The sequence below is a fragment of the Ursus maritimus genome, unplaced genomic scaffold (assembly GCF_017311325.1).
Source record: "Ursus maritimus isolate PB19 unplaced genomic scaffold, ASM1731132v1 scaffold_10, whole genome shotgun sequence".
In the NCBI taxonomy this organism is placed as follows: Eukaryota; Metazoa; Chordata; class Mammalia; order Carnivora; family Ursidae; genus Ursus; species Ursus maritimus.
In genome coordinates, this window is record NW_024423344.1 from 4,670,379 (window position 1) to 4,689,094 (window position 18,716).

The window sequence follows — 18,716 nt, forward strand, 5'->3', positions numbered from 1 at the left end:
GGGGGAGGAAAGAAACACAGTGAAGGAGGACAGACAAAAAAGCCAGACCTCTCTAAATACCCCCTTAATTTATAGATTTGGCACTGGAATTGTGAATTTGATTTACATATTTGGTAAAAAAAAAAAAAAAAGAACCTGCCAAAGAACCTTACCCTGTTCTCAGTAACCATGCTGCTGATAAAACAATTGGTACTAGGATCCTGAAACTGACATTATCCTGTATAAGCCAATGATCACAGTCTTTGGTACACGTGCAACAGAAATGCTTGCACAGTGTCCCAGAAGACATGTACAAGATTATTCATAACCAAAAGGGGGAAACAAGACAAATGTCCATCAACAGTAAAACAAATTGTGTTCAAACTATCCAATTGTAATACAAAACAACAAAAATGAACTGCAGCTATATGCGACAATACAAATGAGGTTCATAAACAGTAATGAGCAGGGAAAGCCAAACACAAATCTACCTATCATCTACCTATCTCTCTATCTCTCTCTCTATCATCTCTCTATCTATCATCTATGTGTCATAGGATTTCATTTAAAGTTCCCAAGACAGAAGGAACTGAACTTTTTCTTCTTGTTAGAAATCAAGATAGTGGTTGGCACTAAGAAGGAGGGAGCCATACCAGAGAATGAGCACAAGAGAGTTTACTAGCATGCCCATAAACTTCTGCTTGCTGGTCTGAATGTCGGATATGTGGACATTCACAATGTGATAACTCATTGAGTTTTACATTTATGCCCTGTGCTCTTTTCTGTATCTTATTTTATTTAAAATTCTTTATAAGGAAACAGCTGCATTGATTTACATTAAAAATGTTCAAATTTGTTATAATACAATAAAAAATATTATTAAAAATATGTAAAATCAGAAAGTAACACAATGCTTTACACTACAGTTTATGCAGCATAGTCATAACCAGCCAAATCAAAACTGGAGTTGTTTGTCAAGCATGAAAACTGCATGTTGTAATTAAAAAAACAAAAACAAAATAAAAATAAACAAAATTTGATTTAAAAGAGATTGTAGATTTTAAAACCAAATTGTTAGAGATTTTAAGATAGAATCTACAATATTATCAATTCATACTCTCATCAGATGCAGCTCTGAGAATTTTCTAAAGGAAATTTCTAAAGAAAATATTTCATCACCTAAGGAAGAGCATATTACACAATCACTGCCCCAACTTCACAATGCAGTGTATTATACTTCTCCTGGATGTCTACTTAACTAATATGATTATTTAGTTTAATGACCTAATAATAACAATAATATGCAAAATTTGCTGCAGCTTATAGCCAATACAGAATAGAAAAATGGAAGCAGTTGTTCAAAGTAAAATAGGAAGAATGAACTCTGGCCAGGGTTACTGTCTGAAAAGTAATATACAAGACTCTTGTTCACTTAAAGGGTATTCTACTCTAGGCTTGTAACTTATAGACATATCTTGGCAATTTTACTTCTTATTCCTATGAAAATAAATGAATAAAAAACTGAGAATCTTAACAGAAAGTTTGGTGAAAACTTTCGAGGTTTTCCATTAAATGGAGGAAAGACGCTGCTCAGAGACTCTGAGCCACTGGGTCTCCTCTTTTCTTGGTGAAAATGTCACCTTTCTGACTTTAAGTTTGGTTCAAGAAACAGGATAGCTTAAAGTTTATTTACCCTAAAAGGTAAATATTAGGTAGAGAGAGGCATTAGTTCTTCTTGAATAGTGCAGAAAATCCAAGTTGAAAGGATTATGGTACAGCTCAGAATGAAGCTTCTCCATTCCTACCTCACCCAGATGTCCAGCCACCTGCATCTGTGCCCTCACCTGTATTTCAAACACCCCACCTGGGACCTTGGGCAGCAATGGTTGGAAGAAAGCATGCTGAGAGCCACAATACATATGCCTGAGTTCTGTGGTTGCTGCACTTTTGTCAACTTCCAATAGGATGAATCTTACAACACATGATGGGGTGAGTGGGACCTCTTCTGTCTATCTCTGTCTACCTCACAAGTCAGCAATTACCACAACAAACTGAGCCTTGAATAAAACTCACACAGTGAAGAACGTGTATTAACAAAACTTTATTATCTCCCTGTTGCTTTAAAGTACCCATGGAAACAACAAAACATATGATATTTGACCAGCTGTCTAAAGGTCTCAAAGCTGTGACCTTTTGAGTATCAATTATTTCTTACATGATTTCATGTTGTAGTTCTTCTTCCATAACAAACGAACATGGCTCCTACTCAAAGTGAAGATTACCCAGGGAATCCCATGTTGAGGGTGTAAGTAAGGTCAAGCTCATTGTCAGCGCAGTGATGGACTATGAAATACATACCACCTCTATATACAAAAAACAGTGGGCACTCCTGCAATTTTTCCTCTTTGGATTGTTAACAAATGTTACTGATGAGATTGCCTACAACTGTGATCTTGGTAGTTATAACACTTTCAATGGAAATGAAAGATGGAATTATTGCCTAAACCCTACCAATTCATTTTTTTTTTCTGGCTGAATTCAAGACTGGTGGAATTGCTTCCTGGTGTGAATGGTGGCACAGATATAAAGTTGAAGTACTCACATCTTGCTATCACTACAGTGTTAATCTATGTGGGAAAAGGAAGGACATTTCTCTTTTAAAAAATTATTCTAGATAGCTGGAAAAATTGGATTCATAATAATAGATATGCACACAAATATTTAAACTCTGGAGAAGTCTACACAGAAGAACTAACTAGAATGAAACTCTGAAAACGCTAGCAATGGTTGTATTAGGTTAATGGGTGTTCAAATTTGTTTCTATGTCTCTATTTTCCAAACACCCTATAATAAGATTAACTTATTTTAATGATTTAAAAAATAAATATGCTAGGAGATATTATATATGAAAAATATATTCTAAGAATAATGGAATCAAAATTACATGTCTATATGCCCATATATATAAATATAAAAATATATGTAGTTAGTATGTTAACATCATTTCACCTAAATAGTAGAAAAGCAGGCAACCTTTTCTACATGAACAAGTAGAATCAGTATCCTAATTTTAGTGCTATCTTTGATAAGTCATTTTAGCTTTTGTTTCAATTATTTATATGAAAATAATTGCTTCACATATCCACCTTTCATAATCATCTTTTAACATTATATTGATGTTTTGTTATATCTGATGAATTTAATTGAATTGGTTGAGTTTTTAAATTTTACATTATTTTAAAATATGTAGTATAGTGATTTATTTCCCAATAATGTATAGATAGAATTCTGAGAATTCAAATTGTATCTCACACAATGATTTAATAACAGGAAGTTGTTAACTAGTAACTTGTTTTTTCAAAAGTACTAGAAACTTTTCCCCTTATTTAACATTCAGAAAGCAAAGCAAAGAATAAAGAAAAATTATTTGACTTCACACACCCAAGAAAATAGTTAGTTGCATATTCTTCAAAACTTTTGGACTCACTGAAAAAGGCATATTTATTTTTTAGATAAAAGTTATTATTCTATAAGACTGCTGTATATTTCCTTTTTTAAATCAATAATAGATCATGGACACATTTTTAAGTCAACATAAACGTACCTCATAATTTTAACAGATGACCGATGTTTTACTGTACAGGTATATAATAATTTATTTATTCAATGCCTTATTGAATAGAAATTTCAATTGTTTACTAATTTTCAGTACAATCAACAATGCTATGACAATCTCAAAGTTCATCTTTTGCAGCATTGTCTAAATGTTATTTTAAGAAAAAATTGTAGTAGCAGAATCATTGTTCCAAATGAGCATAGAGTTTTTAAGTTTTTGACAGCGAATACTAATTTGTCTTCCAGAAATCTTGTGCCAATAAGAAACTCTCATTAGCAGTTTATGAGATTGTCACTTATCAAAAACTTTTATAACACAGAATGCTGTATTTTTTCAGTATTTGCCCATCAGAAGAAAAAATACCTTTTTTTATCCTCAATTTATTTGTTATTAAATGATGGAATATTTTTCCTTACAGTCATTGACCATTTATGCTTCTTTGTGTATATATTGCCTATTAGTGTTCTTTGCTGTTATATATATAGTTTATGATTGCAAATTTAATTTCCATTTTTAGCCTTATTCTTTAAAAATCCCAAGTGTTTAGGACAGTGTTTCTCTGGCACCCAGGAAGACAAGTCTTCATTCAGAAAGATCATTTATGTACTTCAGGATATTTATCACATGAGGACCTTAAATACCACCAGTGCTCCAGGCTCCCTAGCAACCAAAATGCCCCCACTTACTTCCAAATACTCCCCAAGAAGGAAACAGTACTACCCCTTTTGTTGAAAATTATTTAACTGGATACTTCTGCTATCCTTTTACTTTTAATTTCTAGTTTTATTCCATTTGTATTGACAATTGTAAATAAGATTCTTATTATTACTGTTTAGCTGTCTGTGAAAATGTGGGTTCATTATTGAATTCACCTTATAGCCCAGTACAAAAATAAATTCAAAATAGATTAGAGACCTAAATGTGAGACCTGAATCCATAAGATTCTTAGAAGAGAGTACAGGCAGCATTTTCTCTGACAGTGGCCGTAGAAATATTTTTCTAGATATGTCTCCTGAGGCAAGGGAAACAAAAGCAAAAATAAACTATGGGAACTACATCAAAATAAGAAGCTTTTAAAAAAAATTTTTTTTGTTATGTTATGTTAGTCACCATACAGTACATCATTAGTTTTTGATGTAATGTTCCATGATTCCTTGTTTGTGTATAACACCCAGTGCTCCATGGAATACATGCTCTCCTTAATACCCATCACTGGCCTATCCCAATCCCCCACCCTCTCCCCTTTGAAACCCTCAGTTTATTTCCCAGAGTCCATAGTCTCTCATGGTTCATTCCCACTTCTGTTTAAAAATAAGAAGTTTTTATCATATGGTTTCACTCATTTATGGAACATAAGAAGTAGGAAGATCGGTAGGAGAAGAAAGGGAAGAAAAAAAGGGGAGGTAAACAGAAGGGGGAATGAACCATGAGAGGCTATGGACTCTGGGAAACAAACTGAGGGCTTCAGAGGGGAGGGGGGTGGGGGAATGGGATAGGCTGGTGATGGGTATTAAGGAGGGCATGTATTGCATGGTGCACTGGGTGTTATACGCAAGTAATGAATCATGGAACCTTACATCAAAAACTAGGGATGTACTGTATGGTGACTAACATAATATATTAAAAAAGTATTATTAAAAAAAATAAGAAGCTTTTGCATAGCAAAGGAAACCATCGACAAAACAAAATGGTAACCTAGTGAATGGGAGAAGATATGTGCAAATGATAGATTCAACAAGGGGTTAATATCCAAAATATATAAAGAACTTTAAAAACTCAACACCAAAAAATCAAACAATCTGATTAAAAAATGGGCAGGGGTGCCTGGGTGGCTCAGTTGGTTAAGTATCCAGCTCCTGATTTTTGCTCAGGTCATGATCTCAGGGTCGTGGGATCAAGCCCCTTGGCAGGCTTCCTGGAAAGCTCTGCACTCAGTGGGGAGTCTGCTGAACATTCTCTCTCTCCCCCTCCTTCTCTCTGCCCCTCCCCCTGCTTGCTCTCTCTGTCTCTCTCTCTCTGTGTCTCTCTCAAATAAATGAGTAAATCTTAAAAAAAAAATGGGCAGAAGGCCTGAGCTGACATTTTTCTGAAAAAGACATACAGATGGCCAACAGACACATGAAAAGATGCTCAACGTCACTAATCTTCAGGGAAAAGAAAATCAAAACTACAATGAGATATCACCTATACCTGATGGCTAAAATCAAAAAGACAAGAAATAAGTGTTGATGAGGATGTGGAAAAAAAGAAATCCTGGTACACTGTTGGTGGAAATGTAAATTGGTACAGCCACTGTGGAAAACAGTATGGAGTTTCCTTGAAAAAATTTAAAAAAGAAATGCCATATGATCCAACAATTTCACTACTGGGTATTTACCCAAAGGAAAAAAAAATCCTCTTTTTTTTTTTTTTAAATGATCCATGAGCATTCAAAAGCATGTGTATTTTCTGATGATGGGGTATCACTTCATCAAATACATTATTCAGGTCTCCTCCCATGATCCATGACAACAAACCAAGTGGCCTGGGTCCAACTTCTTTCCTCAAGTGGCTGACTCAGTGCCACATCAAAGATTCTATGGATGACTGCACTTACATGATTATTGGCACCTAATCACATTGAGACACCAGCTTCAGCATAGTATGGAAATCTAATTTTCAGCTTTTCCACATCTCTGTGAGAGAAGAGGATAGGAAAAATGTGAGTTTGCAAATCCAGAGTCCATTATATCCTCATCGTACTTTTTTTGTTTCTGTTAAATTACATTTCTCTTTTAATTAAAAAAAAAAACTTTAACATATTTAGTTTGTTCCATTATTTCCTTCACTTTTTCCCTCAAATAGCCAAAAACAATCCTGTTTTTGGTGATTTAGGATTTTGAAGTTATACAGCTAATTTTATTCTAATGATTTTATCATTATAAAAAATTACCTTCTCTGTCACCATGAGAAACAAATAGTTTTTGTAGACTCTCCCATAAGAAACAGAAGTTTATCATATTTTTATTCCTTTCATTACTCCCTTTCAATATATAATATTTTTCTTAAATATTCAATATTTCTAGAGATAAGACATGGTGGTATAGTTTTATAGTCCTCACACATTTGAAAATATTCCTTTTGCTGTTTGACATAAATGTTATATTAGCAGAAGTCAAATTCTACTAAATCATAAATCTGAAAATGTGTTTATTATCTTCCAATATTTAATATTAACAAAGAAATTCTAAAGCTGATTCCATCTCCTTACTAGCCATTTATATTTCTTTCCAGATATTGTCAATAAATTATGTTTTTTGTTGAAGTGTAGTTGACATGCAATATTATATTAGTTTCAGGCATACAACACATTGATTTGACATTTATATACATTATGAAATGCTCACCATGATAATGTAGTCACTATCTGTCACCATACAAAGTTATTACCATATTATTGACTATATTCTCCATGCTGTACTTTATATCCATGCAGCTTATTTGTTTCATAATTAGAAGTTTGTTTTTGTTATTCAATTTTTAAAAAAATTATGATCTCTTTAATTCTGCTTTATTTTTTTAAATAATTTTTTATTATGTTATGTTAGTCACCATACAGGACATCCCTAGTTTTTGATATAATGTTCCATGATTCATTACTTGTGTATAACACCCACTGCACCATGCAATACGTGCCCTCCTTAATATCCATCACCGGCCTATAATTCTGCTTAATTTTTTTAATTTTTTTAAATTATGATATGTTATTCACCATGCAGTACATCATTAGCATCAAAATGTAGTGTTCCATGATTCATTGTTTGCATATAACACCCAGTGCTCCATGCAATACATGCCCTGCTTCAAACGTGGTAAAATTTTAAGTAAATATCCACAACTTTCTTCATTTTAAGAGAAATTTTCTCACTTTTCCCCACTGCTACATCTCTCCCTCCATCAGGCCCATGTTCTTTCTCTTACTCCCATTATGGACTTATTGTATCTTCAGAATCTATCTCCTAAGAAGTTTGCCTTTCCTTCCCAAATTACTCTTTATTTCTTTTATTTCTATGTTATGAGAAGAATTTTTCTCTTCTTTTGCCATACATTTTTTTTTCCTTTTTATGTAAGTGCTGGTAATACTTGGATTCATCACTTATTCAAAGACTTTAGGCCTCTCTTTTGGTCTGTTAAGTTTTATTTTTTTCAGATGGGCATAACTGAGACCTACTAATGTTCAAATCATTCCTCATGCTAGATGACACAAAAGAGATTTTGATGAATTGTTTTGTGGAATTAATAGTGAATGATTGAAAAAGAAGAAAAAAGAAAATTTTAGAAGTGAAAACATCAATTAAAGAAAAAAATCTGAAATGAAATGAGATGAGTAAGTAGAAAAGAAAAACAGATGTTGGACAGAAGTAAAAGAAGAAAAGTTGATGGAAAGAAAAAGAAAGTGAAGAGAAATCACAAAGTAACACAAAACAAAAAAGAGTAAGATAGGGAGAGAAAGAGAAAGTTGAAATAAAAATGTCTGTTAATATAAAAAGGGGAAAGAGGAAAGAGAAGAGAGTTGAGAAGGACCGGGAATCACATTTAGTGTATAACATTACTATGCCTCTGGAAATTACTTTATTACAACATTTTGTAAATTATATTAAAATTGATTAAATTAGGAGTTATTGAAGTTTCATGGTGATACAAGATGATGGCCATCATTTTAACTATTCTAAATTAAGGTTATTAATTCTAAGAAATGGATAGGAGTTTCTTCTGTGAAAAATTCAATGAAAATATACAGTGAATAAAGGATAAGAAATGTGGAAAGCTAACAGGAAAGGGACTAATGATCTATTATACTATTAGATAAATAATCGTCAGGAATAACATATTCTGTCAGGCTGAAATTATTACTTTTAGACACTGAGGCACACTTAATGTACTGAAAGAATAATACACAAATGATATTAGGGGCATAAAGAGTCCATTGCATTTCAGAATATGCCTGACCACTCCCAACATGTTCATGCACTGGAAAAAATCTGGGCCATTAACTTTTATTATCACATAATCAAAATGATTTCAATAAAGTGAAAGCAAATAGAAGAGATTTAAAGAAATGTCAGGGTGCATTTCAATGAAACTTCAAAGTCTATTGCTACATAGCAAATCATTTAACAGACCATCTCTCATGGATGTTATGAGATTAGAAATGAAAAAATAGATGTGAAAGCTTTGAAAATGAAAATCATCTATAAAACCAAATGTTACTATGGCTAAGGAAATAAATTTCAAAGAGAAATTGGAAATGTTCACTACAGAAAATAACTGAATTGAACAAAAGAAAAAAGCAAGTGACTATGTGATCATTGCACACAGTACTTGTTATTAATGATGGCCTGTTGGAATGCCGAAACAAAATTCCATTGCATTGCTCATTGATTTCATTAATGATAGTAAAAAGAAATATTTTGAAATAACTCAAGTTTATAAAAATTAAGAGTATGTAAAATCATCTGGAATATCCATCATCTTTGATAGGTGCAGCAATATTTTTTAAAGTATTCTTATTTATTGTTTAATATGTTTGTTATACCAATAAAATACTATAGAAATAGTATTTGACTTTAAAGAGACATCTGTCCCTGGGAATCATGATTTATAATGTGATATGCAGATTTAACAAGAAAATCGTGCAGAATATACACATAGATAATCATGAATCAATTAGGGAGCTGTGTTTCTGAGTTGGTACCAAGTGACCCAGAGTTAGGGAAAGCATGCCCCAGACTAAAAACCCAGTGTCCCAGCAAAAGAAAGAAAGTGTAATTGTTGTAAATGTGAAAAAGTGTCATTCCACATGAAGTCATTTAATCAAATCACACAGCATAAGTCTTTTTGTTTTGAAATTATGTAAAACTGGCTGAGTTTTTAAGGTAGAAAATGAAAACTCAATAATAAAATCGGGCACTGTTAAATTTTACTACGTCTTAAGTTAATCAATACTCTACCAGTGTGGTAGATTGCATTATTGTTCCAAACTATATGTTTTAGACTTTAGACTCCAAATAATGTAGGGGATTATGCACACCCACCTATGAGCAAGTGACCTGCAGGGTTTTGTGAGGGATAAGCATATGCATTGAGGGTCCGCTGATGTGAGGTCTGGGCAGGTGACTTCCTTTGGAAGTTGAATGTACTTGGGTTGACATGTGCCAGGTTGAGACAGGAGCTTTGAGATACATTGCGTGTTTCCGTCAGCTCTCTTGATTTTTTCCTTAAGGACGGCTTGCCTCCAATAAGGGCTACTCCTCTAGCCAGGATCCTGGAATGAGAAAACCTATGAGACACAAGCAGCAGCGGCAGCCCAACTACAATGCTTGACACACAACATGAGAGAAAAGTAAATATTTGTGTAAGTCACTGCCTTACAAAAATAATAACAATGCTATTAAATCCCACCACTAATATTTCTGGGTCCTCCTACACACCACTGACCACTTTCTCAAACCACAATTATGCCAAGTATCCTGGACAAAATAACATGAAAAGAAGCATCTCAAAAGTACCTCCACCTTCTTCTTTTGAGACTTTTACAAATACACAGAAATTTCAATCAGAAACATGAGTGGTAAATACTCTGATCCAAGAATATACGGCCCAAATATGATTGGCTATGACTTGTATCAATGCTTAAGCCCCCTTTCCATCTGCCAAGATTTCTTGGACACTTGGTCCGACTTGTACCTATAAAGCAGTGTGTCACCTGCAGTCACTGTGATGCACCCAGCCTGTTTTCCCCAGCTTGCATTCAACCATGTCAAGGGACATGCCTCTGACTCTCCCTCAGCTTCTGGTCCTTAGGGCTTCAGGATATCAGTGGGACCCCCCCGGCAGGAAGTTGGTCAACTTTGGGTCACTTAGTTACAAGGCCCTGGATTGATGGTCTTTGGGCATAAACCCCCAGAACGTCTCTTTTGAATAGTTTTATCATCTTTTGCCTTGAGAAAATTTTTGACACTACATGAATAAGGGAAAAAAAATCAAGGGAAAATATTAATTTTTCTAATAGTCTAATATTAAGTTTAAGGAATATATTTTATTTTGAAATTATTTAACAGAGTTGGATATTAAAATAACCTTCTTAATGAAATATTAGATAGTAATACAACAGAAATTATTGTTTTAATGATTCTTTTTCACAAAAGAAAAAATATAACCTCATACATAGTCCTAGATTGTTGAAATTGAAATTTTACTGTCAAAACTCTGGCCCACACAAGCAGAGGCCCACAGTATTATATGTGTCTAACCATTTTTTCTCATAAGCTCATTGAGTGTTGCAAAGATCCACTACTCTATTTAAAGCACACCACATCACATATGTATTTTAAATTTTATGTTATGTGAGTGTGAACATGGTATTTAAATATTATATACATATGAATATATACATACATATGAACATGAAGCAATTTACAACAAATGTCAGCTAGTTAGGACATTCAAAAGTATCTTCCTTACTCCTAACGTTTTGTGGAGTAGCCAGGGAAAAGCGGCCCATCTTAGCATTGAAAAAAAGAAAAGATGGCCTACCTAAAAAATAACTTCCTAGATGCTAGGAATCGTGCTCTGTGTTTTATAAACGTTAACTCATGTATTTCTTACAACATTCCTATGACTTAAGTTCTAATTTTTACCCTCATATTATAGACTAGGAAGTGGAGGTGTAAGACTACGTAACTTAACAAAGGTCTTACAATGACCAGCAGAAAGAGATCACAGCCCATGATCTCTGGGCCCAGATAGACTCTTCACACGACACGAGACTGCCTTTACGTACCCAGGTTAGGGATGTTCACAATCAGTCACTTGTAGAACAATAGTGATTTTAGGCGCAGGGAGGGCACATGGCCTACAGGGAAGAAACACAGGCACATTCAAAACTCTAGCCTTTCTTGGGACACAATCATCAATACAGAAAATTGAACATTTAAAATAAAACAGAAAAAAGCACTTTTAAAGATTAATTTAATTTTATTTTTTTTAAAGATTTTATTTATTTACTTGACAGAGAGAGCAACAGCCAGCAAGAAAGGGAAAACAGGCAAGGGGAGTGGGAGAGGAAGAAGCAGGCTCCCAGTGGAGGAGCCTGATGTGGGGCTCGATCCCAGAACTCCGGGATCACGCCCTGAGCCGAAGGCAGACACTTAACGACTGAGCCACCCAGGCGCCCTTAAAGATTAATTTTAAAAAATTTTAGGGATCATTTTGTGCAATAGTCTCAATCATAGATGAAAAGCATTGGGCCCATGCAGATAGCTCTCACTACAGAAAAGATGGCTGGATGTAGGAATTAAATTTAAATTAACCAGGACCCTTGGCACAAAGTTCAATGTTCTTTTATCACATCATGGTGTCCCTCTGAATTTTAAAGTCACAATTGATAATTCTGACACATACACTGTACCAATTTACACATAAACACAGTCACAGAAAGAACCCTTGGCTTACAGTCTGTCTTATGAAATATAGTGCAAAGAAAAAAAAAAACAGGGACATTATCATAGAAGTAAATATGTCAGAAAGGGAATGGATTTTATAGAAGTGACCTGAAACCTTATTCTCATTTAGTTTTAATTACAGAAGAAAAGGTAAAAGCAGAAACAATGGCTACTTGGACCTGTCTCTCCTCTGACTTCTGCCCAACATCATGGAAGTGTGTTACTATTTTTATTTTTAAGCACTTTGTTTAGTAGCTTTATTCAGATATAATTAGCAGATCATATACATTTACCTTACTTAAAGTATACAATTAAGAGACTTTTAGGGGTGACTGGGTGGCTCAGTTGGTTAAGCATTTGCCTTTGGCTCAGGTCATAATTCCAGGGTCTTGGGATGGAGCCTCGCACCAGGCTGCTTGCTCAGCGGGGACCCTGCTTCTCCTTCTGCCTGCCTCTCCCCCTGCTTGTGCACTTGTGCAAGCGTGCTCTCTCTCTCTGTCAAATAAATAAATAAAATCTTTAAAAGAGAGAGAGAGAGACTTTTAGTATATCCACAGCGGTGTGCAATGATCACCACAATCTCAGTAACAGATTATTACCCCCTCAGTGTCTTTTCCAGACATTGCACATAAGTCGAATAACACCGCATGATGTTGTGTGACTAGTTTCTGTCAGGCTGCATGTTTTCAAGGTGCATCCATATTGTAGCACGTATCAGCACCTCATTCCTTTTTACAGCTGAATTACATTCCATTGTATGGATAGACGATATTTTTTAAATGCATCCATTAGTAGACAAACATTTCCGCTGTGTCTGGATTTGGGCTCTTCTGAACAACGCTACTGTGAACATCTGTATACAAGTTTTTGTGTGAAAATATGTTTTTATGCCTCTTGGTGTACTAAGAATTGCCCCACATCCTTGCCAACATTTGCTATTACTTGTCTTGTTTTGTTACAGCCTTTCTAGGGGATGTGTAGTGGTTTCTCATTTTGGTTTGTATTCCTTAATGCCTAGTAATGTCGAGCATCTTTTCATGCACTTACTGGTCATTTGTGTATTTTCTCTGGAGAAATATCTATTCAGATCTTTTGCTTATTTTTTGTTGGGTTGTCTTTTTCCTGCTGAGCTGTAAAAGTTCTTTATATACCTGGTTATAAGTCTCTTGTTAGATATATGATTTGTAAGTATTTTTCTCCTGTATGTGTTTTTTTTTTTTCAGCTTCTTGATAATAATGATTTGTAAGTATTTTTCTCCTGTATGTGTTTTTTTTTTTTCAGCTTCTTGATAATATAATTTGCAGGACAAACATTTTTAATTTTGGTGAGACCAAATATGTCTATTTTTTTCATTTGTTTCTTGTGATTTGCCTCACCCAAGGTTACAAGGATTTACTCTGATGTTTTCTCCTGAGAGTCTTTTCTTCAAGCTCCTGTATTGAGGCCTATGATCCATTTTAAGTTAACTTTTGTGCATGATTTAAAGAAGGTAACACACTTCATTCTTTCATATTTGTTTGCATATATCATGTATATTATATAATTTGTCAGCATACAGTTGTTCACAATATTCCCTTATAATCCTTTCCTCTAAGGTTGGTAAGGATAGTCTCTCTCTTATTTCCAACTTTGGGAATTTGAGTCCTCTTTTTTCTTTCTTGGTCAGTTTAGCCTTGGAGACTTTTTTCCCTGACATCCCTATTAAACTTCTGCCTGTTCACCTCTGTGAATATCACACTCAGTTCTGAGCCTCCATTAATTGCTAGTGGATTTCTGTGTTATTTTTACCAACACCTGGGCATAACTATTTCACTGTTAGATCCAATTACAGTCCAGCCCCTTTGCAAGTCTCATAGCTTCTTCCACCCCAAGAGGGCTCCTTTCTCTTTCCTGGTTTTCTCTGTTAAATTTCTAGCTGGTCTACCATTTACTTAGCTTTTTGCTATCAGGGAGCTACCATCCTTCTCTTAATTGCTTATTACCAAGATCTCCAGTGTTTCTGACAGTGCCCTTAGGTATGAACTTCCCCACTGTCTCTTCTAAATAAAATTAGTCTTCCTAGGGAGAGCTAGGGGGGTATGGTACAGCCTGTCTTTCCCACAGCACAGAACCTCTGCCCCACTACCCCCAAGCTAGAGCTGCTCTCTGAGCAGAGGTCTTAGATTGGGGTCTGAAGCCCTTGGTATTCTGTTCTCCTCTCCCAACATGGAACCTCCACCCTATGAGTGAGCTATGGCGGGGACAGCAGTAGTAGCCCGATGTTCTTAACTCCTCTACACCTGGGGTAGAGTTTCTACCTCACAGTGGTGGCTGGGTAGGTGGAAAGCCCCACACTTCTCAGTCACATCTGCCTGGAATAATGTTTATGGGGGATTGGGGCTGAAAATGGAGGACTGCCCCTCCCAGGGAGAAGCCAATATCCCAGACCCAGAACTGGGGAAGAGAGGCCATCTTCTCAGCTGCGCTCATTCAGACTGGAGCTTCCTTGCGTGACATTGAACTGGGAGCTGGAAGAGTGGGTTGTGGCCCAGATTTTTGCTCTCTTACCAAAATTTAGTAGATTTTCATGAATAAATATTTCTTCATTTGATGTACGCCCTTGGGGCAATTTCCAGAGACTTTAATTTTTTTTTTTTTTAATGCTTTCACCACTTATGGTTGTTTCATTGCGGAGAGGGTGAGTGGAGATTCTCATTTCATTCCAATACTTTTCTTATTTGTATGTACATTTATCTTTCCTTTTAAATTCCTATTTGTTTTATAATGTAATGTTAATTTTATGCATACAATATAATATATTGTCAGAAATGCATATAATTTACAAATAAATATCCATGTACTGGGTTGCTCGAAATATTTTTTACTGATAAGGTGCTCAATCACACTGAGCCTTCATACCCTGTACACACTCCTGGTTTTTTCCCCTGTACTGCTTTGGATATATTTCGCTTTTCTGCCAGGAGAATTATGGCATGTGCTCTGGATCCTCGGTGTTCTCATCAGCCACAGCATTGACCAGTTACTTCTTTCTAAGTCAACAAAAGAGAAGTCCTGACTCAGATCATGCTAGTTTTGGCAATTAAAATACATTAATAGGCTGGTGATAGGTAGTAAGGAGGGCACGTATTGCATGGTGCACTGGGTGTTATACGCAACTAATGAATCATGGAACTTTACATCAAAAACCAGGGATGTACTGTATGGTGACTAACATAATAAAAAATATTATTATAAAAAATAAAAAATAAAATGCATTAATAACTTTTGAATTCTTTGACACAAATATATACATGGAAACCTTTACTGGATAGTAGGGACATTTTTAGAGCAACAAGTCACAGTTCTTTTCATTATGCTGCCTGTAAAATAGAAAATGATTAATGCATCCTTAATAGTATATCTCAACCTATGTCAGTCTTATCTGTCCTTGTGAGAGTAAAGTTTTTGAAAGAAATAGTTGTCACTATCACATATGAGGTAGAGAATAATTAATGAAGGTTTTCATTGGACTTCTCTGGGAAACTGACTTATCCCCTTTTGACTTCTACCTTTGAAAAAGTTTGCTTTGATGCAATCTAAGCGTTGTAAACACTTATGCCTTGCAATTATCCATTTCGTTACATGAAAAACATGTGTAAATTCTCCAGCATTTTTATGTTTCCATTTGGTTTCAAACACAGTAGCATATCTCCATCTAAAAAATCATAAAGTACACCAAAATGATCCTTTCAGGAATGAGAGAATTTACCTCCGAGCACATTCACCAAACATGTTCAGATACCCGTACCATTCTGCAGACACAAAACTGCTAAAACCAAGTCACTCTCCTGCGTAGGTGAAGGCGTCCAAGTGTACATGTGGATGTCAACCAAAAAATAAACAATTGGAATACACAAGCACTAATAGGATAACTATATGCCATATAAACACAGTTGAGCGAACCTCTTCAGGCCTTGAGAAAAATAGAGTAAAAGAGGCTTCTTAAAAGTAATGGGTCAGCACTCACTACTTCGGAGCCTGATTCAAAGAGCTAATAAAGTGTGGCAATATTTTTGCCACCGCCAAGTTTCTGCAAATCCCGAGGGATGCCTCCTAGCGGCGGGACCTCGCCCTTGCTTTGCAAGAGTCTCGGAGGAAACCGCGCAGCTTCTGAAGCCCAAGTGGTTCTTGGCCAGACTCTAGAACCTCGTGAATGGAACCATTCCCTCAACAGGGACGCCCTAAAACGCCTCAAATTAGGAAGGCGCTGACTGTTTTAATTGCAAGGGACTAGGAGCCCAGGTGGGAAAATGAGTTCTTCCCCCGAGCTCCAAGCCCGGGATGTATTAGGCAGACGCAGTTGGACCGAAGGGGAAAAGATGCAGGCGCCCCCGCGGGCGGCCAAAGAGGAGCCGATTGCGAGCCGGCGTGTGCGAGTGCCCTGCTCAGCGACCCGCGCGTGCGCGACCGTGGGGGCCGAGCAGAGGGCAGGGAGGCCGGGGTGGACGCGAGAAGAGCGCGGAGACAGGAGGTCCTGGACATGGAGGGGCGTGGGACGGAATGGGGATGCAGGGGTCGTAGCGGAGCGCTGGACGGTGGGACGCGAAGGACGAGGGAGTCATGCAGGGGTGCTGGCCGTTGTGGGAGGGGCAGAGGGGCGTGGGGGGAGCGCGGTGATGGGGCTGGAAGGGGGCGCAGGAGAGGGAGCCGGGCGCGCTGGCCCCGTGCGGGGGGCTGTGGTGTGCGGCCCGCTGGGGGCGCCCCGACTGCTGCAGGCGCCCGCGGGGTTGCCCAGGGGCGGTGCCGTAGCCGGGCCGAGTCTCCCCCGGGGTGTCTGGCCTCCGCCTCCGCTCGCGCCCGGGCAGTGGCGCCCGGAGCCCGGGCGGGGATGTGGGCACCCGCAGCTTGGGGGAGCGGCTCCCCCGCCCAGAAGCAGAATAGTCGCTGCGGTCGCCGAGCAAGGAGGACGGAGCCGAGGCCCGCGCTGTCGGGAGAGAAGAGAGTGGTCTCATCCCGTCGGGAATGAAGGGAAATACAGTGGCCGTTTGCTCACCCGGACCCCAAGAAGTACAGCAGGTAAAGAGAACGGTCACGTACCACCACTTCCTTCTCAGTTCCCCCAATTTCCGCGTCCTTCCTTCTCTTCCAGCCCCCTAAACTAACTCCTCCGTTGTTAGGATCCCCTGTCTCCTCTGCAGCCTATCCCCAACACCCCAAACCTACCTTCCCACCCTGCGTCCTTTCCCTCTGCATCTTCTCTGCCCCAAACAGGGTTTTCCTTCCTCGTCTGCCGGTCTACAAGGGCTCTGGGGCAAGTATGAAATGTAGTTTAGACAGTCGGCCTTTCTTTGCCGGAAAAACTTTGCTAACTGATCAGCACTCTGACATAACACTTGAATAACTTCGTCTTGTGGGGAGTAAGGGTAGGGACGGAGGGAGGGGGTGAGGGAGAGAGAGGAGGGCGGGGGGGGTGTGCGGACGAGAGAGAACGAAAATAAGAATGAGCTTGTTTTCTGTAAATTGATTTTGCCAAAAACATTGCCCTGGATTGCTGACTACTCTGTCCGTTGACATTGAGTGAGCAGAGTGGCTGCACCAGGAAGTGCAAAGTTGCACAGGGTTTACTTGGGCATTTTAGAGGGGAAACAGAAATCCTTAAAATGACGGCGGCTCACACAGTCTTGTGTGATATAACTTGATGATCTCCCCTTATACCCACTACCCTCTAAAGTTCCCATGGTTGGTATTTATGTCTTTGCATGTTATTTGGTTAAACCAGAGTCAGGCAGTTGGTAAGTTTTAAATCACTACTGGATGGTCTGATGTTTATAAATAGTGGTACAATTACTTACAATTTTTCCGTGAAATAACTCAAGTGATACCAAATGTTGTACAAGGAGATTTTTAGTGATGACATGCTATATATGTATGGTATTTTTGCATGAATGCTGCTGGGTGTTCCTTAAAACAGGTAAATCTGTGTTTGTAAAGCCATGGAATTGTGTTTATTTTTCACTTAAAGCAGATCTTTTTATATGGCTCTCCTTGTGCTTTTCTTCCTTTAATATGAGAAGGCTATAAAAAAAAACCTGAAAAACAGATTTTACAATATTACTCAAAAATATATGTAAGCTGATCTCTTGGGTTTTGGTAGTGGAATATTTTACCAAAAGGTTCAGTGTCTCTGGTATGAGAACTTCCTCTCTAGAAAAAGGGCTTCCAAAGTGATTAGCAAACTGACATCCACTCCACATGTGTAAAAATATCATATAGTAAATTTTTAAAGTTATTGAATCATGTTTTCAAATATCTTTCTGTGCAAATCCTTATGCTCTTTTGATGTTTAATGTTTATTATTACTGAATCGTTAGGCACAATATTTAGTAGATATTACACCTAAATCATTAATGCACATAGTATATCTCTACTGTGGGCTTACAAGTAGAGAAAAGTTGTCCTGCACCATAATCATAATCTGTAAGATACCTCTTTAATCTTGGGAAAAATATAGTGATGAACAATCCGTTTAATAAATTAGACATGCATAAGTAGACTATAAATCAAGAAACTTTGACATTTAACAATTTGTTTGTTTTTTTAAAACTATTAAAAAAACACCTCTCTCAGTGTTAATGAGGATAATAATACTCATTAATTG

The 18,716-nt window shown here is 37.1% G+C and overlaps 1 protein-coding gene and 1 long non-coding RNA gene across 8 annotated transcripts in view; one reads left to right on the top strand and one right to left on the bottom strand.

Moving 5' to 3' along the window:
- Window positions 1-6,074: 6,074 nt before the first annotated feature.
- On the bottom strand, window positions 6,075-18,074 carry LOC103664296. Of its 2 annotated transcripts, none has more exons than XR_568975.1 (4): window positions 17,282-18,074; window positions 11,418-11,489; window positions 9,670-9,899; window positions 6,075-6,270 (listed from the first exon to the last, which is right to left on the bottom strand). It is a non-coding gene; the product is annotated as an uncharacterized LOC103664296 (long non-coding RNA). The 2 variants fall into 2 exon arrangements; XR_568976.1 differs by having other exon boundaries at window positions 17,156-18,074.
- SGCG (sarcoglycan gamma) overlaps window positions 16,909-18,716 on the top strand; it is a 139,312-nt gene continuing 137,504 nt past the window's right edge. For 3 of the 6 annotated variants that reach the window (XM_008692139.2, XM_008692143.2, XM_008692140.2), the window contains exon 1: window positions 16,909-17,134. Coding sequence is in view for 1 of the 6 variants with exons in the window: in XM_008692138.2 (XP_008690360.1) it covers window positions 17,081-17,134 (54 nt within the window). In the remaining 5 variants the exon portion in view is untranslated. The remainder of the gene's footprint in view (window positions 17,135-18,716) is intronic. The other 3 variants (XM_008692142.2, XM_008692138.2, XM_008692141.2) reach the window with 2 other exon arrangements.